General features: G+C 48.0%; 1 protein-coding gene across 1 annotated transcript; it reads left to right on the plus strand.

The window, feature by feature from the left end:
* The first annotated feature begins 4257 nt into the window (after window positions 1-4257).
* LOC139756281 (uncharacterized) lies at window positions 4258-17832 on the plus strand. The gene is made up of 2 exons (XM_071675514.1): window positions 4258-4414; window positions 14285-17832. The coding sequence occupies exon 2, from the start codon at window positions 14347-14349 to the stop codon at window positions 17383-17385; it is 3039 nt and encodes a 1012-aa protein (XP_071531615.1). The 5' UTR covers window positions 4258-4414; window positions 14285-14346; the 3' UTR covers window positions 17386-17832.
* Window positions 17833-24239: the final 6407 nt, after the last annotated feature.

Below are 24239 nucleotides of genomic sequence, written 5' to 3' on the forward strand. Positions count from 1 at the left end.
GGAATCAAGATAGAAGGAGAAACGTCGGTATAGAATGAGAGTATGGATAGGAAAAGAAAAGTAAGGACAGAATAATGAGGACAAATATAAGGTAGACATAAAACCGAAGACAGAAAGAAATGTAAACGAAGTAGTTAAAGAACAGTTTAAATTAGAGAAATAGGGTTAGCAAAGGAGTATAAAAAAAGAGCAAATAAGGGGAAGAGAAACAGGAAAGCATGATAAGAAAGTCTGGGATCAAAAGAGCAGGGATAGGGTTAGAAGGGTAGAAAAGCATGAAGGGAAACAAATTATATTCCTTTAGTAATGACGTCATTATCACCATGGCAACGGATGTCGATGTCCTACAGGCGAGTCCAGACACCCACGGCGACGGCCCGAGTTCAAGTAGGGAAAAGTTCCTCCCGTTTTACTCCGACCATGGCGGCGAGAGACTACTCAGACGGAGGTTTTGTCGAGGATATGGTAATGATGTCAGAGACACGGTGGTGCTCTCGAGGAGATGGTAATGCTGCTAGACTGCAAGGTGGAGATGGCCTCTCAAAAGCGTACGGACTGAGGATGTCTGCCGGCCATTGAATGAGACCTCTCTACGCCTTACAAGCTGATGAGGGCTTTGTTAACTATCATGCTCGTCTTGGTCGAAAGCTTTTAATGGAGTCGACGAAGGCGAAAGGCCACAGAGGCCTCGCGTTTCTCTGGGCTACGTTGGATGATGTCTACAAGGTCCTCATATTACCACACCGTTAAGGGGCTATGGAACTTGCAGTGCCTGTGTAATCCCGGCCATCCACAAAAGCTTTCACAGGATAAGCTGGGGATCCGGGAGACGGCAATGGGTCGCAGCTCACCGGGAGATTGTGGCCATGTTGACTTCTGTCCCCGGGAGACGTTAAAGTCCTCGAACCAGCGAAGCATTTTGATTGATGAAGGGAAGCACTGACGATGGAGCAGGAGGGGATCTGGCTAGCTTATGGGAGACCCCTGTGTACAGCGTCATACATAAGTCATTCGGTGTAGCGGAGCGTTTTACCCGGAGGCTGTGAGATCGTCGGCCGATTTTAAAGTACCGACTTCGGGGAAGTTTAGATCTGGAAGGTTGGCTGGAAGGCAGGCAGTATGCTCTTGAGGCATCCTCTGGAAGATGGTGGCGGTGTGTATACGTCGTACATGTAAGATAATGTTGGCTCCTAAATAAACACCTTCCATCTTGAAGGAACCTCACTCACTGTACCAGAACCAGAGGTACGGGAGGGGCTGGGCGGGGGCAGAGGAGGAGAGAAGGAGCCATTCCAGTCATCAACAGAAACATTTCGACCCAGCTAAGCGAGAAATCGACTAATCATGATTAATCCACTTCACACGTGGCTAAGACAAAAAGGTCGAGGATCCGGATTATCATGATAGGATTTTGAGCTGTAATGAGCCAGGAGAGGGATCCCCTCGTTGGTCAGGTCAGGTCAGGTCATGCTACGGCTGGTCCCTGGCGATCATTGTTTGGCCCATATGGGTCGCGTCGTGTCAGCCTCTCATCAGCCACTGTCAGCCACTGTCAGGATACTGTCAGCCACTCTCAAGCTACTATCAGCCACTGTCAAGCTACTGTCAGGCCACACAGTCAGCCAGCAACGTCAGCCACATTCAGAACAAAGCAGGTCGTACGCCAGGACCTCAAAAAAAAAAAAAAAGGTATGACTTTCTCCTCCAGTGTGTCAGTAATACCAAACTCGGCCCGAGGCAGCGAAAGAAGTTTTGGAAACATTTATTTTCTTTTTCTTTTTTCCGGGGGGGTTGGGGGCTGGGGGGAGGGAGGGTGGGGGTGGTTCCAGCGAAATGAAAACCTGTCGTCCCCAGAGGTTTTATTGGGTTTTATTTTTTGTTGTCGTTTTCCTTTCAGTCTTATTTATGGACGAAACAAATTTCATAAAAAGTGGTTCCATCTGTGACTCTTTGGTCGTGGTAGATGTCGTCGACTGTTATGAGGGGATGAAACAGTACGACCTGGACTCGTAAGGTGTCGCTCTGGTCGTGTTCATCGTCGGTGTCGTCACCGTTGGTCGTGGACGTCGTGTTCACAGCTATCGTCTCTCTCTCTCTCTCTCTCTCTCTCTCTCTCTCTCTCTCTCTCTCTCTCTCTCTCTCTCTCTCTCTCTCTCTCTCTCCGTTCCTGTCGTTGTCATCGCCGTTGTCTGTTGTCTGTCGCCGTTGATGTCATTACGGTCGTTCCCACGACTGCCGTTATTGTCGTGGATGTCGTCCTCGATATTGTTCGTCAGCGTCGTCTTGGTCGCCAGTGTCGCCTCTCATCCAAGTCGCTGTGTTGGTTGTCGCGATGAGCGAAAACGAGAGAAATATGTTGATGGCAAACGACAATAGCGAGTCGTTCCAAAGCTGCCCCTGGTAAACGACAATAAACGACCTTTTCGAAGCTACAAAATGGCTTTCAAAAAATAGAGTAATTGCCCCTCGTTGTCGGGATTATTGGAGCCATTGTTTATTGCTGAATTAATCCTCTCCACGGGAGAGCCTCACTATAAGAAAGCATGAGAGGCCTCCACTCTCTCTCTCTCTCTCTCTCTCTCTCTCTCTCTCTCTCTCTCTCTCTCTCTCTCTCTCTCTCTCTCATCTATCTATCTATCTATCTATCTATCTATCTATCTATCTATCTATCTATCTATCTATCTATCTATCTATCTATCTATATATATATATATATATATATATATATATATATATATATATATATATATAGCAGCAGGACCAGATGAAAAAGGGCCTCATCCGCCCACAGATTCTCCAACCGTCATCTGTAATGCACCGAAACCACAGCTCCCTATACATACAGTGAAAGAGGTTTAGGTAAATGTGGACAGCTACAGAAATTTGAAATGCTGTATGACAGAAGAATATATTGAAGTGATGGAACCCAACAAGAGAAAAAAGAAAAAAAAAATTCCTTCATCGGCAGAGAACAGAAAGGAGCAGTCTACCATCGAGGTTGTTGCTCCAAAAGAGTCCATCATTTCCCTGCTCTTGCCTGGAGCGCAGCCCCATTAGCCTTAAAGGGATCCTTGGGTTGTATAACAACAATAATAATAATCAATATGATGATAATCATAATGGTAACACTGCACACATCGGATACATTTAGGCCACAGGCTTGAGTACTGAAAACTAAATTGGACACTGACCACGTGGGAAGGTGTGAGCATCCTGGGCCAGAAGTAACGGTATGTGGACCTCCTGCTGTACCCTATGGCACCGCTGTAAACGACGAAGCTGCCACAACTTATGACGCTGCTGCACTCCAGACCCTGTCGTCAATGAAGAAACAGAGAAATAAATGTCAGAAATGATGCACTTTACATCAATGTCAGAAATGATTTACTTTACATCAATCTGGTCTTTGATTACGCAGTAAATCTCCTTGTCCTACCTAGGATCTGGTTCGGAAGGCTTTAAACAATAAAAGGGAGGAGGAGGAGGAGGAGGAGGGACTTCCTAGTACCACAAACAGATTAACTCGTCAGTCATCCAACTGATGTCCGGACGCTGAGACATTAATTCCTCACCCCCAGCACACCCAGCCTCAGCTCGAGGTCATAACCTGACCTGAAATTCATAATCCCACACATGACCTCAGTCATACAGACACACCACTGAACATACTCCCCTGCACACCACATACACCGATGACCTCCTGCTGCAGGAAACCGCTGGAGCTGCTGGTGTAACACATGCTGATGGTTCCTGTCTGGAAGGTGGACACGGTTAGCATCAACCCACACTCCGGACTGAACTGTTTACTTCTACTGTTGTCTCGGATATTCTTCTATATGTTTCCAAGAACAACAGTGTGTCAGTGATTCCCCTCATCACTGTGTTAATTATGTTAATTACACCCGTTCATCGTAAATGTATTATGCTTTTAACTGATGGAGCTGAAAAGGAAATAACTATACTTAATTCAGCTGCAGAAATATAAAATAATAAATATCTAAATCATTTTTCAGTCAAAAGACGACATATAAATAGACACCGTCCCATCTATCTAGTACATCCTCATTCAAACCACCGCCCACACGGTGGAGAGGAATGCACAATAAACTCGCAGCTTTTTGCTGCAAAAATCAAATTACCATCATACGGCCGACACCCACCAACACGGCCCGCTGGTCAACACCAGACGCGTCGTACAAAAACGTTTCCCGTGGGCCCCGGCAGATCACGGGAGAAGTTATGCGGGGGTCAATTCGCGTGTGGCCTCAGTTTGCCGCTGCCAGTGACACGGGATCCCACGCGAGTCTCCCGGATACCAGGAGGAGACTTTGCCCAACCTGGAGTAGCGAGCGAACAGTGAGCAAGGATCTGTCCTACTGGCTGACAGGCATGGTGCTCTGATCCGAGTGCTTAGGTTCGTGTCTGCCCATCTCATGTTTGAAGGATTTAGAAATTACAATTGTCAAAACCCCTGACAAACATTAATAGATAGAAGTATCCGGAAATCTTAACTGATGTTCTTCACGTATGACGCAAGATTATGACAAGGATTTAAGTTGCGACAAATATCAACGTTTTCTCAGTTTTTTTTACGTTTGGGGTTAAAAGTTGATGGGACGAAAGAAAACGAGAATACTTCTTACTGTGTTTGTGGTTAAGACGACTGTGACCCAGCGAGTGTTGTGTGCTCAGAACACGACACAAGATGTTGCCTGCTCGTCAGCGGTGATACTTTCAAACTAGTACCCGGATGTAGTATTACAGGACAGTTATAATAAGTGTTTACTGTGGTGTGGATACCTCACTACTCTTGTGGAAGTGTTTGTTGTGTGGTAGTCACCCCAGTGGAGTCACTCCATTGGAGGGTTCGTTGTGATTAGGTCGTGCCTGTGGAGGGTTTGTTGTGTGGTAAAGTCACTCCACTGGCAGGTTTGTAGTGATTAGGTCTTGTCTGTGGAGGGTTTGTTTTGTGGTAAGGTCAACACAGTAGACGATTTGATGTGTAGTAAGGTCACCACAGTCGTGGGTTTGATGTGTGGTAAGGTCACTCCCCTAAAAGGTTTGTCGTGAGGTAAGGACACTTCACAGGAGGGTTTAATGTGTCGTAAGGTCACGCCACAGGAGGGTTCGATGTGTGGTAAGGTCACCCCACTAGAGGTTTGCCTTAACCTTTTGTTACAACGCAGGTCTTTCTCACCTCAACGAGGTAGCGCCAGGAACAGATAAATGAACCTTCGAGGAAAAGAGTAATCGTTTGGCTCTTTCGTCTGTTCCTATTGGAAAGTAATACAGGAGGGGAGAATGTTCAGCCCTCTCTCTCCAGGTTCCTCTCTGTCGTCTCGTACGACGCGCAGAAGAGACGTGCGCCGTGTTATTTTTCCTCAATCCCAAGGGAAAATATAGTTCCAAGGATGCGCCACCCTCAGCAGCAGGGACAGGATGGATTCCATTGAAGTAGGAAGTTCTTTGGCGAGACTGTACTCTTGTATTGTCAACTGACGATGATACAGCCTCGCCAAACGTGACTTTTCACTCGCGTAGTAACCTCAAGCAGGAAGAGTTCAGTGACACCTAGCGAGAGAGAGAGAGAGAGAGAGAGAGAGAGAGAGAGAGAGAGAGAGAGAGAGAGAGAGAAAGCATAAGTCATCCACCCGAAGAGGTAAACAAGACTTGAGTCACCACACTCTCGACTGCACTACACATTCATTCATCCATTCATTCATTCATTCATTCATTCATTTGTCAATTAGCTTCATCTGCAGTCAGGTTCCGCCATGTTCCTCGTGGCTAAATGTGTGTTCATCTTCAAGTAACTTCTCCCGGTATTGGTAATAAGAGGCAGTGATGGTAAGGGGGGGGGATCTTATGGTCACTGATTGGCCGTTGATTAGGGCCAATCAAAAACCTTGACTCGATTGGCTGAGGGGCGTTTGTGGGTCCTGAGCCTCAGGCGAGCATTGTAGAGACTGAGACAGATCACCGTAATGTGAGAAATTCCAGGACTCAGCAGTATGTGTGCGATGAGAACTCTGAGGAGTCGACTGATTGGTGAAAGATGGGAAAGCTGTTGGTACAGGGGATATAACAAAAGAAGAAAAAAGACAAAAGAGATTTGCGTGTCTGGCACGGTAGCAAAATTGTATGTTAATGAAGAAATATAATTTGCATAATTCAGTTCAAAGGCTGACGCTCATTCCACGTTGAGAGAGAGAGAGAGAGAGAGAGAGAGAGAGAGAGAGAGAGAGAGAGAGAGAGAGAGAGAGAGAGAGAGAGAGAGAGCCATCACAAGAGCTAATGGGAATGTCAACCTCACCTGCCTCCCTGCTTTGATATTTTACTGTTTCAGAAAATCATAATGAATTTTCTGATACAAATCCCCGGCCTCTGTTGCCGTTTACGTCTTATGAAAAAAAAAAAAAAAACACTATTTATAGGACGGACTCAGCTGGCCTCCCCTGGTATTGTCATTCATACATTTCTCTTTGGTGATTCGCGTTCTGAAAAATGCCATTTACATCAGGGATGCATTTCAGGAATCCGTCTGCCATTCTCTCCTTAGCCTGTCACCGCTCGAGGTCCCTTCATGTCCTCGAGATAGAGGAGCTGGGAAGCCAAGGAGACATCTTTTTCTTCGTGTGTGTGTGTGTGTGTGTGTGTGTGTGTGTGTGTGTGTGTGTGTGTCTCGTTTGACTCATAATGACGCTAGTAATATGTCATACTTCATCATTATAATTGTCACTATCTCTATTCTCATCATCACTGTTACTACTCTCACATAACCATTACTACTACTACTATCATCACTAATCACCATTATTAGTTATCGTACTCACACAGTCTTAGTTAACGCGCACAGTTAGTCTCAGTTATCTACTACGGTAGCGTAAAACATCGTTCCCCAGGTAGTTAGAATACGATCCTCTCCGGAAGGCCAGTGCTGAACTATCGCAGCCAGCGGGTGAAGTATTGTAGCCACGGGCTACGATACAGGAGGATCCAGTACGATACAGGAGGACCCAGTACGATACAGGAGGACCCAGTACGATACAGGTGGATCCAGTACGATACAGGAGGATCCAGGATATCCGACAGTTATCGTACCATGATGGGAACGTACACAGACCATCCGAAGGATTTCTGTGTTACATGTCAAACAGGGGACAGAAAACACGTCGTCCGTAGTCAAAGATTGCACTTTGATTCCTCTCTCTCTCTCTCTCTCTCTCTCTCTCTCTCTCTCTCTCTCTCTCTCTCTCTCTCTCTCTCTCTCTCTCTCTCTCTCCTCCAGCTGTATTCTCAGAACATAATATATATCTGGATCGTGATATGGAAATCGCGTAAACAAAGAGATAAATAAGCATCAGAACCAGTTGCCCAGCGCGGCCGCGCGGAAGCCCACCACTGCCTCCTGTGGCCACAGGATGCCCACCATTGCCCACTTTGGCCACAGGATGGCCCGCCATTGCCCACTTTGGCCACAGGATGGCCTACCATTGCCCACTGTGGCCACAGGACGGCCCACCATTGCCCATTGTGCCCACCAAGCCACATAACCTTCAAACACCAATACCTACCTGAATCTATTTACCCATATATATATATATATATATATATATATATATATATATATATATATATATATATACTATCCCTGGGGATAGGGGATTAGGAATACTTCCCACGTATTCCCTGCGTGTCGTAGAAGGCGACTAAAAGGGGAGGGAGCGGGGGGCTGGAAATCCTCCCCTCTCGTTTTTTTTTTTTTTTTTTTTTTTTTCCAAAAGAAGGAACAGAGGGGGCCAGGTGAGGATATTCCGAAAAAGGCCCAGTCCTCTGTTCTTAACGCTACCTCGCTAATGCGGGAAATGGCGAATAGTTTGAAAAAAAAAAAAAAAAAATATATATATATATATATATATATATATATATATATATATATATATATATATATATATATATATATATATACAGTCAATTATATTCATGAAATATGCATACATGAATATGAAAATTCATGTATACATATTTCATTGTTTTTCATGAGTAATGAATGACCACGTATACTTTTGTAAGCTAGGTATGCATGATGAACTGAGCCTCAGTTACATTTGGGCTTCGTTTGGATCGTTTATTTCCTTAAAGCGAGCTTTAGATACGATCGTTGGCTAAGTGGTCATTCTTAATTCTAGTAATGAGTCTTTATGGGGTATAGTAATTCTTAGTCCTGCTAGAGGGAGCTTTAGCTCTCATCACTTGATCTGGTATCGAATTTGTTTGCTTTCTTGGTCTCATTGCTTCTCTTACTGAGGCCTAGTTGTGGAAATTCTAGACTTTCAGTGTTGTTAGTAAATGTTCCCGGGGCGTGGGGGTACAGGGTCTTGAATAAGCTGGCGAATCTTAGTCTGGTGGAGAGTATGGTGGTCTTAACAGGTTCTGCCATGGCGTTATTTATACCAGTTAACTTTCTAGGTCTCCTAACAAGCCTTGTTCGTTCTAGTAAGGACTTCTAGCTCGAGACCTCTTTGTTACAAGGTCCTCCCTAACGACACCACGTGTACATAGTTGCCAATAATTTGATCCATTTTCTTGGCAGGACAGAAACTGCTGGCTGCTGGGGTGATGTTGTCGGGAAAATATGTTATTGTTTTGCTGGAAGGTTGTGTTGCCACTATGGGAAGTACGAGGAGTTAAATGGCGGAGGAGAGTTTTTATTCCGCTGAACAATGCCAGTCTACCAATCTCCCGAAGGAGCGAGCAGACTAGGGTCCAGAGGGCCCGAATCTGCTGGTGATATAAGAGGATCCAAGGCTCATGGAACCCCACTTCAGACAGTACCTTAGATTTCATCCCCATTTATGCTTTCCTCGTGTCTTCTACCCACCGACCGAGCCTTAATGAACTTAATTATTTTTTTTCCAACACCTTTTTCCTCGACCTTCTCTGATCAGCTCATCGTGTGTCATCTTACCAAAAACGTTATCAAAATGAAGACAGATGGTATACGATTCTCCATCGTTGTTCACTGCTTCGAATCCTTGCGAGAGGATCGAGGGTGATCGAGTCAAGAACATCCCTTGGTGAAGGCAAGTTGGGAACTATTGATTAAGCTGTGATTTTCGAAATGACTTCCGCTTCAATCAGCCATCCTTGTTTCTAATAGGCTTCTCTTTACAAATGTCAGTCTAACTGGTTGGTAATTTGATGAACAGATTAACCAATGGACGACCAATTCCCCAGTCAAGACCAAGGGGACTAATTGGGTGTCAGTCTATCAATCTATCTAAGGACGTCTTCTCTGCTTATTTCAAATGCACTGAACCAATTTCCTATACCTCCCCATTTCGGCTGAGTGCGTTGCCTGCTCCATCCAGTCGAGTGCGTTGGACGGGATTATTAAATGGAAGGAAATCTGTGCAAATCTGTTGTTTCTGAAAGCTACTGTTAAAAGACGACTGTTTCAGACGCATTCCGGCAGACGCAATACATTTATAAATGTCGGATAAAGTGTCTGATGTCGTTTCAGAAATAATAACGCAATGTGATGGATTTGATAAAAAAAAAAAGTCAAGCAGATATCGACTACGTTATAGGAGTAAAGCAGATATCAACTACATTTTACAAGTAACGTTGTAAATATTGGTTATCGTATAAAACAGCTGGTACGAGCTATGATGTGACCTTTGCAACGTAGCTGATGTCCGGAATTACGTAAGTACTAGAAATAATGACTTGAAAGAAGAGTATCATCGCGGGTAGTTCTGCTATAGAATTATCATAGCAGGGAATTTTGCTTTTGATCTCTATATAGCAGATAATGGCTATATTCATAGAGTTATCACAGGAGATGACGGCTGTGTAGTTCAGTTAATCTTGGTTAATAAGTAATATGGCAAACATTTAACTATGTTAAGATATAGCAAACTATGTTAGCCATGTTAAGACAGACGAGTCTTTAGATCCGTGGTGCCATCATTTGTACTGTGTTATGTGAATATGCCTGGTGTACCTTACCCTCTATGGTACTCGTACCTCTGTGGTGATCGTCAGCTGCTGTACTTTACCACTCTGTGGCATCCCCTTGTCTATGCCACTAAAGTGGCACATTTTCCAGTACAATAATTCTGGTCGACTTCCAATGTTCCAGCAGTCAATACGGCGTTTGGCCGTACTGTGACCCGTGCATACACGGGAAGTTACTAAACAATACAACACGAATATAAACATTGTGACATCGGACTCCGTTATCAGAGAACTGGGGTTTCGAAACGATACAGCATCGGAATTCCTTGCTTCGAAATACTAAACCCGATGGAACTCTTTCGTTCGAAATACTGAAACCTTGTGAAACCTTTGAGTTTGAAACATCAGATCATCGGTAACTCTTTGTATCTGAAAATTCAAAACACCAAACTACAAGAATTCTTTGGGTATGAAACACTGGACCATTGGAAATCAGAGCTCTTAGGATTTGAAGCATGAGTATGAAACACTGGACCACCAGAACTCTGGATCTGAAGCACTAAACCATCGCAACACACTGGATCTGAAATACCAAACTCCTGGAACTCTTTGAGCTTGAACCACTAAACCAACGGAATATCTTTGACTTCGAAGTTTCGTAAGGTCGAACCATCGATGGGATCATATCTCCCAGGGCCGATGAAGATCACTTTCCCTATGGGATTATGGCACCATACACCCCCAGCCTCTGTCTGGCCCAGGATATAGGAGAGTTGGGGACAGTGGCCATAGGATGCGAAGGAGGAGAGGCAGCCGACCGACAGCTGTTGAAGGATCAATAGTGCCTGGAGCACTTCCAGCGTCTACTGCCCTCCAGGACTCCTGGACCATCGATATCTCTGCAACTCCTGGAACCTGAACGGCGCTGAACTGACAGAATTTGATAACCTTTTTAACAATTACTGCTGACACACACACACACACACACACAGAGAGAGAGAGAGAGAGAGAGAGAGAGTCAAAAGGATGCCACTAGTGTTATGGAGTATTACTGAACGTAAGAGTTCATACACAAAATGTAGATGCTAGCATTATCATGGAATGGTTATGTTCCTTCATTAAGCAAAGTTTTGTGACTGTGGGATTGAAGGATCAATGATAGGTTGCATTCATTCAGACGAACGGGGTAAGGTAACGTCAGTAAAGGAAGATGTCAAAAGGAAAGGTAAAGGATTCCCTCACAAAGATACACCATCACAGATGACACTCGTCGTCGTGCATCTGGTCACCCTCTGCTAGAGAAGGTTCTTCTGCCATGTGTTGTCTGTTCCTTTCCAGTTAGGTGGCTATCAGTCCATTACAGCAGCTCTCTTCTGACCCACAGTTTGAACGTCTAGCTTCATGACCAATCTCATGTAGGGGATGGGGTCAAATGCTTTCTGGCAGTTTGTGCCAGTCAAGTACCAGTCTATCTGTTCCCTGGTTATCATCCCTAGTATCTTGCACATTATGCTCGTCAATGGTGTTGGTCTGTAGTTCGGGGCTGCTATTCCCGACACTCTTTTTCAAACATTCACAGTATCTCAAAACATTCTTGGCATCACTCAGTTTTCTGCCATCAAGGTGGAATATCATACTCACTCATGTAACATTCAAAACACGTCCCCACTGGTTAAACAGTTTATACTCTCTTGGCACAGATTGTGGGACACTGTCTGGACCCTTCAGGTTAAAGTTCCTTCATAAACCACAACACTTCCACCAGATTCATCTCATTGCTGTCCCAGGCACCTTCCCCTCTCCTGGCTGGTGGTAATGGCACCTATGGGGCATCCAGTGTGAACACACTGAAGTTTCGTACCCAACTTCTCTCATAATGTCCACGACAGGATCACCAAACTTACCCCTCTGAGCTTCCTAATCTAATGATCTGATATATCAATGTTCATTGGCATCTTACAAATTAGTGAAATACTTATTACGTCTTTCGTGACTCACTTGGTCTTCCCTTATTGTACTGATATGATCGGGAACTACCAATCTGTCTCTTTAAAGTAGGTGTATTTTTTCCTGTTTTGGCTCTTCTCGAGTTTAAGGACTTCCTCTTTCGTTCTAGATAATCGCTTTTTCTAGTGAGAGATGCGCGAATAATGTCAAACCACTTCCATGGCTTCTGTGCAGGAGGGATTAATCCCACTTAGATGAAACAGCGACGCCTATAACCCCAGTGTCTTCTTATTTGTAGTGGTACAGGAGAAAAAAGTTTCCCTACTGACATTGCAAAAACTTGAACCTCCATGTGTTTCCATCCCCATGAGGATCTCGAGTATCACTACTTCCTCACATGGCTGATGTCCCACGGAATCATTCATACACCATCAGTCTGCATGGCTCAGCCTTCACCACGACGCAGCTGTGCTCAGAGAGTCGATCTGGTTCATCTGTTCGTCTTGGAGGACTGTTAACTAGTGCAGTATGAGGAAGAAGATTACAGCCATCGAAAAGCAGTTTTTGTTACATTGTATGGCTTGGCTAAGGTGTCTGCTATATATATATATATATATATATATATATATATATATATATATATATATATATATATATATATATATATATATACATATATATATATATATATATATATATATATATATATATATATATATATATATATATATATATATATATATATATATATATATGAGAGGGAGGAGGGAGAAAGGGTGCACCATATATGAAGAATAAAAGAACGTAGACTTAGGGTGGGGTAGGGGGTGGGGGGGTCAGTAAATTTCCATAGTAATTACAAAAGTGGCTTCGAGTCTCTCACCGCAACACCTGGCTACTATCCCCACCACATGAATATGGTAGTGGGAGGAGCCTTAGGTGTAGGGTCTGCTCTCTCTCTCTCTCTCTCTCTCTCTCTCTCTCTCTCTCTCTCTCTCTCTCTCTCTCTCTCTCTCTCTCTCTCTCCACAGACAGAAAGACACACACACACACACACACACACGCACACAAACGACCAACAAACTCTGGTGACGCTGTTACCTTAGGACCACAATGCTTGAAGAAGGTCAGATGGTAAATGGAATTTCCCATACCCAAAACACCAAACAAATCACTGAAGGTAAAGCACCAAAAGACTGGATACAGGCAAATGTCACCCTTCTATATACGAAAAAATTGATATGAAACGCGCCTCAAATTAACGGCCAATTAGTCTCACGTCAGCCCTGGGTGAAGCCATGGAAAAAAGAAAAAATGCAGATCATGAAGTAACGCCAGACTCTCGTCAGCTTGGCCTCTCCTGCGCAGCTCAGGACAACAGAGGCTCAAGCAAAAATATCCTTGAAAGATGTATAACAATTTCAAGAACCAATTATATATGAATTCCTTTCTTTTTTCATACACCTGTAACTGCTAGGTAAAAAACATCCAAAAATTTCAGAGAGCAATATTCTCCAATTTGAACTGCTAAGGACAGACGGATATCTTTTTCACTGATGGTTTACTTTGAACTGGAACTGAAATGTTTGGGGATAGTGTGTGGTGTGAGGAGGGTTCATCGAATAAAAAATGATAGGGTAAGAGAGAGGTGTAGTAGTAGAGTGTGTATGAGGGAGCCGAGAGGGTGTGGTGAAATGGTTTGGACATATGGGGAGGATGACTGAAGGGACGGTGACATAGAGGGTATACATGTCAGCAGTGAAGGGAACTGGGAAAAGGGGGAAACCATGGAAGTGGCAGGATGGAGTTAAGATGCTTTGAAGGTCTGGGACCTGAACATGCAGATGAGAGTGGGATGTGCGAGGGATAGAGCGAATTGGTGGGATGCGGTATACAGGGGGCGACGTGCTGTCAATGGACTGAGCTAGGGAATCTGAAGCTGCCGGGGGAAACCACTGAAGGTTCTGTGGGGTCTGGTTGTGGATAAGAGGCTCTGGTTTTGGTGCATTGCACATGACAGATATAGGGTGAATCTGAGAGATTGAGACCATACCTTCGTCTGTTCCTGGCGCTGCTTCGCTAACGCGGGAAACGGTGAACACGAATGGGGGGGGGGAGGGGGGAAGAATGCAATACCGATCATCATCCGGTGAAGTGGAAAGTTCGCCTCATGGTGTGGAACTCTCTCCATCTTCAGGACTGAGTTACACAATCAGTTCACTGTCACTCTTGACAAATGTTTGGTTCTCTACAGGTCGTCCACCACATCCTGGATCTCTCCCACACCCCTAATGACTCCCCTCGTATGTGTGTGTGTGTGTGTGTGTGTGTGTGTGTGTGTGTAACAACAGGACTAACTGTTATCATTTTTCCTCAGGACCGAGTCCAGACCTCCTGTGCAGATTGTGTCCCGCTGTGGCGTCTGTTAACGTCTCCAAGATGATCCTTCGCCCGCATCCCCATCATTACCCACAATCCCATGAACGCCAGCAACCCCATCAACGCCCACACCCACCTACACACAAACGCCTACACGCACACCAAGACCCACACACACGCCCACACTGGCTAGCGAGGCTGCAGTGGGCAGTGGTGTTGGCTATGTGGTGGTGTGTGGTGCCCACGGTCTCCGGACAGTTCGGCCTCGTCGCTCCGGCTTTGTCGTCTCTCAGGACAAGCCCGGGAATGTTGTCGTCGTCCCTAGGGACACTGCGGGCAGGGGGCGCCCCTAGACTCCTGACCCAGCTAGGGGAGAGACCCCCCTTGCCCCGCCGCAGCGCATCGACAAGAGAAAGCGAAATTGCTGCCATCTTCAGGGGCGTGGCTTACGGCGCCCCCACACAGGGTTCAAACACCACTACGACACTGACAACCACCGCCGCCCCCAGCACTCCCAGGGCCGCCCTCACCACCCCAGCCCGCATGCACCAACCCTTCAGGATGGAGTCGGCGACAGAGGTGACTGGGGGCAGCGTGAGGCTGGTGCGGCTTCAGCAGAGCACAGCAACCGCTGCAGTTGCAGGTGGCGACGAACTATCCTACATCCTCCACGACACCAGCAACGTGAGCGACGAGAGTGAGGCTCCACAACGACACTCCGATGCGACCTTCGCCCACACAAGGGACGACACAACGACGGTGGCAACGACGACGACGACGAGCGTGGACGGTGCCGGGGGTGGGTTGCCCCAGCGAGATATGACCGGTGTCAGGTGGTGGCTGGGGGCGGCCTGGTGGGTGCACGTGTATGTGTCAGCGGGGCTGTTGGCCCTGTTGGCCGCTGCCGCCCTCTGCTGCCTAGCCCGCCCCGCCTCGCCCCTCCTCCTGCCTCGCCCTCACCACCTGGCCATCCACACCTTCGTCTTCCTGGCCGCCACCCTAAGAAGTCTTCGGCTCTTCCACGACCCCTACGGAGTGGAGCGACGCCTGCCAGAGGCCGCCGCCGCGGCCTTGGAGGAGGCCAGTTGGCCCTGCCTGACGGCGGCGTTAGCGGTGTTGGTGGTGACGGTTGCGCGGGCGGGGCACCAACCCCCTCCCCCGCGCCCCCACGCCTCCATCGTGCTGGGCCTCCTGACGGCGCTGCACCTGGTGGTCTCCGTCAGCGCCCACACCGCGGCCCGTCTCCTGCCCCGGCACGCCCTTTCCCTGCGTGTGGTGGCCCAGGCAGTTACGGCCACCTGGGGAGGAGGCGTTGGTGGCAGTGGGCTGTGGGCAGCCTGGCGCACCGAGTGCTCCGGCGGGCAGCAACGGCGTCACCTACTAGCCAGGGCAAGCCGGTGGGGCGGAGCAGCCAGTGGTAACTCTGGTCTCAAGAATGGCCTCCGCCTGGCCCTGGTGGCCAGTGTGGCCCAGATCCTCCTGGCCATCTTGCAACTATATATGCTGGTGGTGCCTGTGACCCCGGCCGCCCACGTGTGGGCGTGGTGGGTGCGGATGAGCATGGCGCGTGGGCTGGAGCTCCTGGTTGGTGTCGCCGTCGTCACCGCCACAGGTCTCCTGGCCCGCGGACGGCCACCAGCTTCCCGCCGCGACAGCGCTATCTTTTCCGTGTTGACCAGCTGCGGGCGGGACGGGCGGCCGGTGAAGGGCGGACGGAGTGCCAACGTGTTCCCGGCCACCTCGGAGAAGCAGCACATCCTGGGCAGCTTCAGCCTCCGACCAGGGGACCAGCCGCTTCATCACAGCCTCAAGCGGCCGCCCCTCGAGTGGCAGCGTCCAACCCAACTAGCCAAGGTCCCCGCTGTCCATTCCGTCACCTCAGACTTCCAACTCCTATGGAACCGTGACCGGACGCAGTCTGCCATTGGCTTCCGGCCGTCGTCCATGCTGGTCAACGACAGCGGTTTCGTCAGGTTCCGCACGCAGGTGGACCCCGAGCAGCCCATGGACGAGGTGTTCCAGCAATCGTCTCTCCTGCCTCACAAAGCAGCCCCGGCCTCCTGCCCCAAGACTCACCACACCTACAGCAGCCAGACGCTCCCCGCCAGCAGGTACTACTGCGGCCCCGTCACCAGCGTCTCCTCCCCTGAGCGATCACCCATCAGGAACCCCATCAGAGCTCAGACCCTCCGCTGGCGGCGCCCCCCTAGCAGCAGGGGCGGCAGAATTCCACCCCCTACGCACCACCCGCCGCCGCCCGTCACCTCAGCCAGCAGGTACGATATGCAGACTTTCGACGACTATGAGGTTGCCTCCTACTACCACCACTCGGGCAGCGTCTCCGGCGGGAGCCACGTGTACTCTACGCCCCACTCTGGCTCCCCACGCCCGCACTTCCTGACGCCGGCCCGTCGTCGGGACCCGCTACCGAGCGTCCACGGTGGTCGCCCGCAGCAGGAGGAGGCCGGGGAAGGCCACCCTGCGGACGGCCTGAGCGGCCTCATGGAGCCCAGCACGTGTTCCTCCCTCTCAGAAATTCACGTGGACTACCTCACGGACGTCTCCTCCTCCAACGACGCCGTCAACCTGGGCTCGCTGCCCTACCACGCCCACCGGCCACGTCCTCACCTCAACACCCTCACTCTGCCCCTCACTTCCTCCCTCTACCCCCACGTCCCGCCTCCCTACTCTACCCCGGCCCACTCCACGAGTGCTGGTGGGGCGTCGCCCTCGGCCAGCCAGCAGCCGGACATCACCCCAGACTCGGCCGTCGTGCTGGACTACTCCACCTCGGCTGAGGAGGAAGCAGACGGACATGAACAGCCGTCCGACCCTGCACGGCTGAGCGAGGCGGGGAAAGGTCCCGTGGGGAGCCGCTCAGGACTGCTCAGCAAGCTGGTGGGGAGCAGCATGAGCGTCACCCGGTATGGCTACTCCCCACTTGACATGGACGACACCTCCTCCCCTTCGCAGGAAGCCCCAGCCGCTGCCGCCACCAGGGTACGAAGGGTGGCGTCGTCCAGCAACCTTCAGGAGACCTCGGAGAGACCGAGACCGGCGGTGATGCCTCGGCCACCAGACATCGTCACCTCACTATGAGGAAGCTCGGCCTCCAGACACCGTCACCTCATCGTTAGGTACCTCACCAGACCTGGACAGGCCCTTCCCTTCCCCTTCCTCCGCGCCTCACTGTATATACGCCATTATCCCAAGCTCATCCCCCACCCACCCCAACCCACCGTACAGTTAGTAGTTCAACCTCAGGAAGCCAGAGTTGTGCACTGTCCTGCCTGAGGGCTGCCACAGCCTGCAGGGTGCAACAGACTCCACCGGACAGGTTGGGTGCAGCGTGCAGGTTGGGGCGTCCTGCAGTGAGCAGGTTGCCGTGAAGCAAGCAACAATAGCATGGCTAGAGTGACTGTGATATGTGGTCTATATTTTTGTATGTGTAGAATGTACACTATATATATATATATATTATACATACCGACCTGTTCATGAATGCATATTATCATCTAGTCACTTTGAAATAAAAGTGAGATAACATTCACTCTTTTCATCAACCCCTCTGCCCACATTCAAACACGATTTAACCCCATCTGTGCAGTGAGAACATCTGTTCAGGACAGTGCTTGAACCCCATCTAACACAATAATTAACTCAAGTTAATGAGTTAACCCATTAATAACAGTGATTCATCCTTTGTGTATCGTGATGTTACCCCTGTAGTAAATTTCACTCACTTCAACGATATGTAGCATTAGGTACAACAACTGAAGCTCTTAAGTACGATGACTCAGCTACGAAAACTGGGTCTGCATTGTATGATAATCATCCCATTAAGATTAATCAATGAACCCTTCCAGCATAATGACTTAGACCGTTCTACTATAACTATTAAACTTCTTCTTGTGCAGTTATATCTCCTCTTCAGTATGAAAGTTCAACACTGTCTGTCATAAGTTAATCATATATATATATATATATATATATATATATATATATATATATATATATATATATATATATATATATATATATATATATATATATATACTCTCCTGTCCGTTGCTTGGCGTGCCTGGCTCTGTGCGGGCATCAGAGACAGCCTCAGACCTCCTGTTCACTGCCAACTTGAGTCACCCATTAAACCCAGCTATTGCCCCCATGACGAACCCCATGTTCCATGCCAATCCCCCATTATTACCGGACTCTACATTGGCTTTCCCACCATTACTATACCAGTGGTGTGAACACCAACCACCCTTCAGGGATGAGTTATTACCTAAATTTAAAGTGAATGAGGACCTTTGAGGCCTAAGCCACGCGGGATATCATATTAGTTCTGCCATTAACTCTTTAGTCCCCCACCCCTTCTCCCTCCCCTCCCCCCTTTCTCAACTACAGCTTTAAATAGCCACCCGACGTTAGAGTAACAAACAGAATTTAAATCGCCTCCTGGATTTAAAGGCAATTACTGACGACGAATTTTAATTGAGTCTGAAGAATCACAAATGGGGCGGACCCTCACTCAGTCCCTCCCTACCCCAACTTAACCTGTCCCCCTCCCCATCTAGAGACCTCTCTCTCTCTCTCTCTCTCTCTCTCTCTCTCTCTCTCTCTCTCTCTCTCTCTCTCTCTCTCTCTCTCTCTCTCTCTCCGCCACCCTCCCTTCCCCATGCCGGTCCCCCGGACCACTGGGATTTACCCCGCATTTCAAATTACAGTCAAAATTGAAACACCATTAATAGGCGGAGACTACCGGGTCAATCATCTCGCAAACACAACACTGGAAGCCCACTCCCCCCTTCCCCCCATTCCCTCCCCAAACTCTGGTCCCAGCCTCTGATTGGCGGGCACCGAGACAAGAGCTCTTCTCTGATTGGTTGGTGTTGTCACAAGGGATCTCCATCACGATTGGTCAGTGCTGGCACCAGGACTTCCTCCTCACTGGTCAGTCGTTACGGGGACTTCCTAGTTATTGGTCAGTGTTGGCACAGGGAGCCATGGGTGTGCGTGTGTGCGTGTGTTTAAATAAACAGACAGACAGAAAGGTAGAAAAGAGGAGGGTGGATGTGTTGGAAATAAAACGTTTGAGGACAATATGGGGTGTGAGGTGGTTTGATCGAATAAGTAATGAAAGGGTAAGAGAGATGTGTGGTAATATAAAGAGTGTGGTGAAATGGTTTGGGTATATGGAAAGAATGAGTGAGGAGAGGTTGACAAAGAGGATATGTGTTAGAAGTGGAGGGAGAACAAGGAGAATGGGAAGACCAAATTGGAGATAGAAGGATGAAGTGAAAAAGATTTTGGGCGATGGGGCCTGAAAATGCAGGAGGGTGAAAGGCGTGCACGGATTAGAACGAATTTGAACGATGTGGTAAAAAGGGGTAGACGTGCTGTCAATGGACTGAAGCAGAGTATGTGAAGCGTCTAGGGTAAACCATGGAAAGGTCTGCGTGGCTTGGTTGTGGATAGGGAGCTGTAGTTTCGATGTATTACACAAGACAGCTGAATGAAAGTGAGCGGATGCGGCCTTCTGTATATATACATACACAGATTGGAAAGGATCACAATTTTGCGCGTGATCAAGATATTTCTATGAGTCCACGATCTCATAGGAATATATATATATATATATATATATATATATATATATATATATATATATATATATATATATACATATATATATATATATATATATATATATATATATATATATATATATATATATATATATATATATATATATATATATATATATATATATATATATATATATATATATATATATATATATATATATATATATATATATATATATATATATATATATATATATCTGGTAGGAGAGAAATTGAGAGATCAAGACACGAACGGCCTAAGCAGCCCAGCAGAGCGGGAAGGGGGCTTTGCCCCACAACTCCCTCAATAAAAGCGGCTTTAAGGATTTTTTTAGGGGGGTTGGAATGTCAAACTGTGTCCAGCTGTGAGGAAGAAATAAGAATGAGAGAAAAAAAGAGTGAGAGAATAATTCCCGCGAGTGTGTGATGATCGTGGCGTGGGAGGTGAGAGGACATATTCATGGGTTTATGGGTGCCATCACCCCTCTCCCTCCCCCACTCTCCCTCACCCTCTCCCCCGCTCGTCTGGTCGGCCGTATAAAGGGACAAGCAGCGTATTCAGCGACTCTCCCAGTGTCCTCCCAACACAGCAAAATGAGATGGCCGCCAGATATATGGCCGCCTCTCCCTTCCGGGGCCACCACGGCCAGTGGCACAGCACCAGGGAGAGTGGAGGACACCAGAGAGGAGATGAAGGGAGAGGACCAGTGAGAAGGGCAAGGGAGGGGACCAGCGCGAAGGGCAAGGGAGGAGAGAGGGAGATATGCAACGAGACGAGAAGGAGAGAGGAAGAGAGGATACAGGTCCAGTGAGAGTGCAAGAAAGATGGAGAGGTTGAGAGTACTTCCGACGAGATTTTGCCAGATGGCAGGGGAAGCGCATAGCGCTCACCGCAGGAAAATCTAGCGTTAAGAAGGACGTGACGTGTGATCTACGTGTTGTCAAGCGTTCTGTGTGGGATGGAGAGGCTGTATGCTTGTGATCTGAATGCCAGCAGGCCTGGTGTGGGTGAGGCAAGAGAGGGAGAAGGCAGCAACCTGGCCCAAATGAGCGAAACTTGACGGCCACTGAAGTGGCTCTCTGAGCAGCTGTCACTCACCCTCCCGATACCCAGGCGGGTAGTACCGCTAATATACCTCCCTGGTCGGTGGCTGCCGACCACCTACTGCAGAGAGAGAGAGAGAGAGAGAGAGAGAGAGAGAGAGAGAGAGAGAGAGAGAGAGAGAGAGAGAGAGAGAGAGAGAGGAGGGGGAGGGGACAAGGGTCACGGTGTGGCCGTGACAGGGGTGATTCACGGTCCCCTCCGCCCCCTATCCCAGCCCCCCTCGCTCTATTGTCTTCTTAGTTTTATTACAATTTCTTTTCCTTCTTTCTCGTCCATTATTTTGAACGTATTGCCTACGTTCCTCCCCTCTCCTGCTTACTGCCCCTGTGGTCGTTATCATAGTCTGGTCGTATGGCGGTCCTGATGGTCCGATCGTGTGGTCGACATGATGGTCTGACCGTGTGGTCGTCATCATGGTCTGGTCGTTATCATGGTCTGGTCGTATGGCGGTCCGGATGGTCCGATCGTGTGGTCGACATGATGGTCTGACAGTGTGGTCGTCATCATGGTCTGGTCGTATATTTAACATGATGGTCTGGTCGTGTAGTTGTCATGATGGTCTGGTTGTGTGGTCCCCTTCACAGACAGGGGTAATGGTAGACTTGAAGGTCTTCTATTTTGACGAGCGCACACACACACACAAACACACACACACACACACACACACACACACACACACACACACACACACACACACACATGGGTTTGGCAATACTGAATAAAGGGATCGATTCGCTGCGCTAGGGGATCTGAATGCGAGGCTGGATGATATGGCAATTGAGGATATAATCGAGGAAGGTATATGAAAATGGAGAAAGGCTTGCTGAAAGGGGAATGGTGATCGGGAACACGTATGCCTATGTACGTGCGGGTCTGGGAGTCTATGGGCGTTCATGAACTGTGTGTTCATTGCTAAGGAGGCAAAGGAGAGGCTATTGGAGGTAAATGTGCTGAGAAAAGAGTGGCAGGTGCAATGTCTATCATCACGGAGGCGAGGAGTATGAGCCTTGGTTGTGGATGTGGAGAAAAGAGGCCATGATACACGCGTGAAAGAAGTGGTTGGAAATGAATAAACTTGGAAGAGTGACTTATCAGCAGAGACAGGAGGAATGAATGGGTGACGAATGGCGGAGGGTGTGAAGCACTGAGACCAGGGGAGTGGAAGGTACCGAGAGAGGCACTGCTCGAGTGTTGCAGGTGAGGCGTGTGACGCTGGAAGATGGGATGGACATGTATCTGGGACGGACGAGATGGGACGGTGAATAAGAGAGTCATGGCAAATGGAGTGGGAGAGAGAGAGAGAGAGAGAGAGAGAGAGAGAGAGAGAGAGAGAGAGAGAGAGAGAGAGAGAGAGGCAGCTGTGAAAGCTTTGAGGAAGATCAAAGATAGCGAACCGTCAGGAGCTGATGGATTACAGGTGTTACTCACTGGTGGTTAACCAGGCTGTTCCGGTACATGGAAACTTCACACTAGTAGCTCCACTTTAAAAGTAATCAGACATATGGAAAAAAAAAAATGTAACCAGCTTCACTCCCGTGGTAAAACGTTGCCATTTACTCCACTTCGGGTGTAACGTGAAAGTTGCCATATGCCACACGTTAGGGGTCATACTCGCTGGTTGACTATGGCGCCTCTCTCTCTCTCTCTCTCTCTCTCTCTCTCTCTCTCTCTCTCTCTCTCTCTCTCTCTCTCTCTCTGCTGGAGTTTCCTTGGAGCAGCCATGGTAATGAAGAGATTGTGTAGCCTCCTGAGTATGATGATACGCCCCTGAGTACTGTCACAGCACGGCGCTTGAGTACGATAGCACGACCCCATTTTTTAAGCCTGACGGTGCGACCTCTTGAGCATGACGGGGCCAACCTTTTGAGGACATGATTGCCTGACCTTGCAATCGACCCTCAGGGGTCAGGTCAAAGGTCATGCCATCGTAATTTGTGCTCAATGGTCGCATCGTTGTGCTTAAAGAATCAGGTTCTCCGAATGAACATCTATTCCACCCTAACCATAATCACCTCTCTCTCTCTCTCTCTCTCTCTCTCTCTCTCTCTCTCTCTCTCTCTCTCTCTCTCTCTCTCTCTCTCTCAGAGCTCACGGGTCGAACATTTTATATATTAACAAAAACACGTCTTTTCCTCAGCCTTTCATCTTCAGCCAGGTGATGGGGAAGGGAGGTGGCTTTAATGGAGGCTCAGGGTTAGAGAGAGAGAGAGAGAGAGAGAGAGAGAGAGAGAGAGAGAGAGAGAGAGAGAGAGAGAGAGGAAGGGAAGTTAGGGTTGCCGGGAGCTAGTTTTAATGAGGATTCTGTTAGGTTACAAAGGATTAAGGGGGGCCACCTTGTGAGCAAGAGTATGGCTGTTGCAAAAAAAGGCATCGTTTTCCAACCTGAGATGCAACTTCCATAAGTTCATCAACAATAGAACACTTTGCTCAAACCCACGGCCGTCAAAGAGCTCTCTGATCTAACCCACAACCACAGACATACAGTCTTGAGTCTAATTAAAGGTACATCTCTCTCTCTCTCTCTCTCTCTCTCTCTCTCTCTCTCTCTCTCTCTCTCTCTCTCTCTCTCTCTCTCTCTCTCTCTCGCTATCTATCTATTTATCTATCTATCTCTATCACTCTCTCATAATTAAGTTTCGAAATATCTTCTAAAAATGGTTCGTTCCGGCGCCAGTTTTAGAAGACCCCTGCTGTAAACCTGAAGCATGGTTTCTATTCCTGTAAAATATTTCAATTTTCTACACACGAGGAGGTCCGCCTGGCTTTTTTAAGCCCTGCGTAGGTAATGGATTTTCTATTCTGGTTTCTTCTTGGTGAACCCAACAGCACCATTCTCTCTTGCCAGGCCTCTGTACACAGCGAGAGCGCGTACGGTCTTGGGAACGATCCTGAACACCTCAGGCGTTCGGGATCTTCCCCACTGCTGGTTGTTACGGGTAGAAGTAGACGGCCTTCATGGACGACGGCCTTCATGGACCCCTGGGTGCTGATGGGCCTAAAGCCCTAGTAATCGAGTAACCAACCAGTCCATCTTTCCGAGAAGGATTGCCTCGAGATGGCCTACAGTTAACTGTAACTCATTCTCTCTCTCTCTCTCTCTCTCTCTCTCTCTCTCTCTCTCTCTCTCTCTCTCTCTCTCTCGCTCTCTCTCTCTCTCTCTCTCTCTCTCTCTCTCTCTCTCTCTCTCTCTCTCTCTCTCTCTCTCTCTCTCTCTCTCTCTC

This window comes from Panulirus ornatus, chromosome 21 (genome assembly GCF_036320965.1).
Source record: "Panulirus ornatus isolate Po-2019 chromosome 21, ASM3632096v1, whole genome shotgun sequence".
Classification (NCBI taxonomy): Eukaryota; Metazoa; Arthropoda; class Malacostraca; order Decapoda; family Palinuridae; genus Panulirus; species Panulirus ornatus.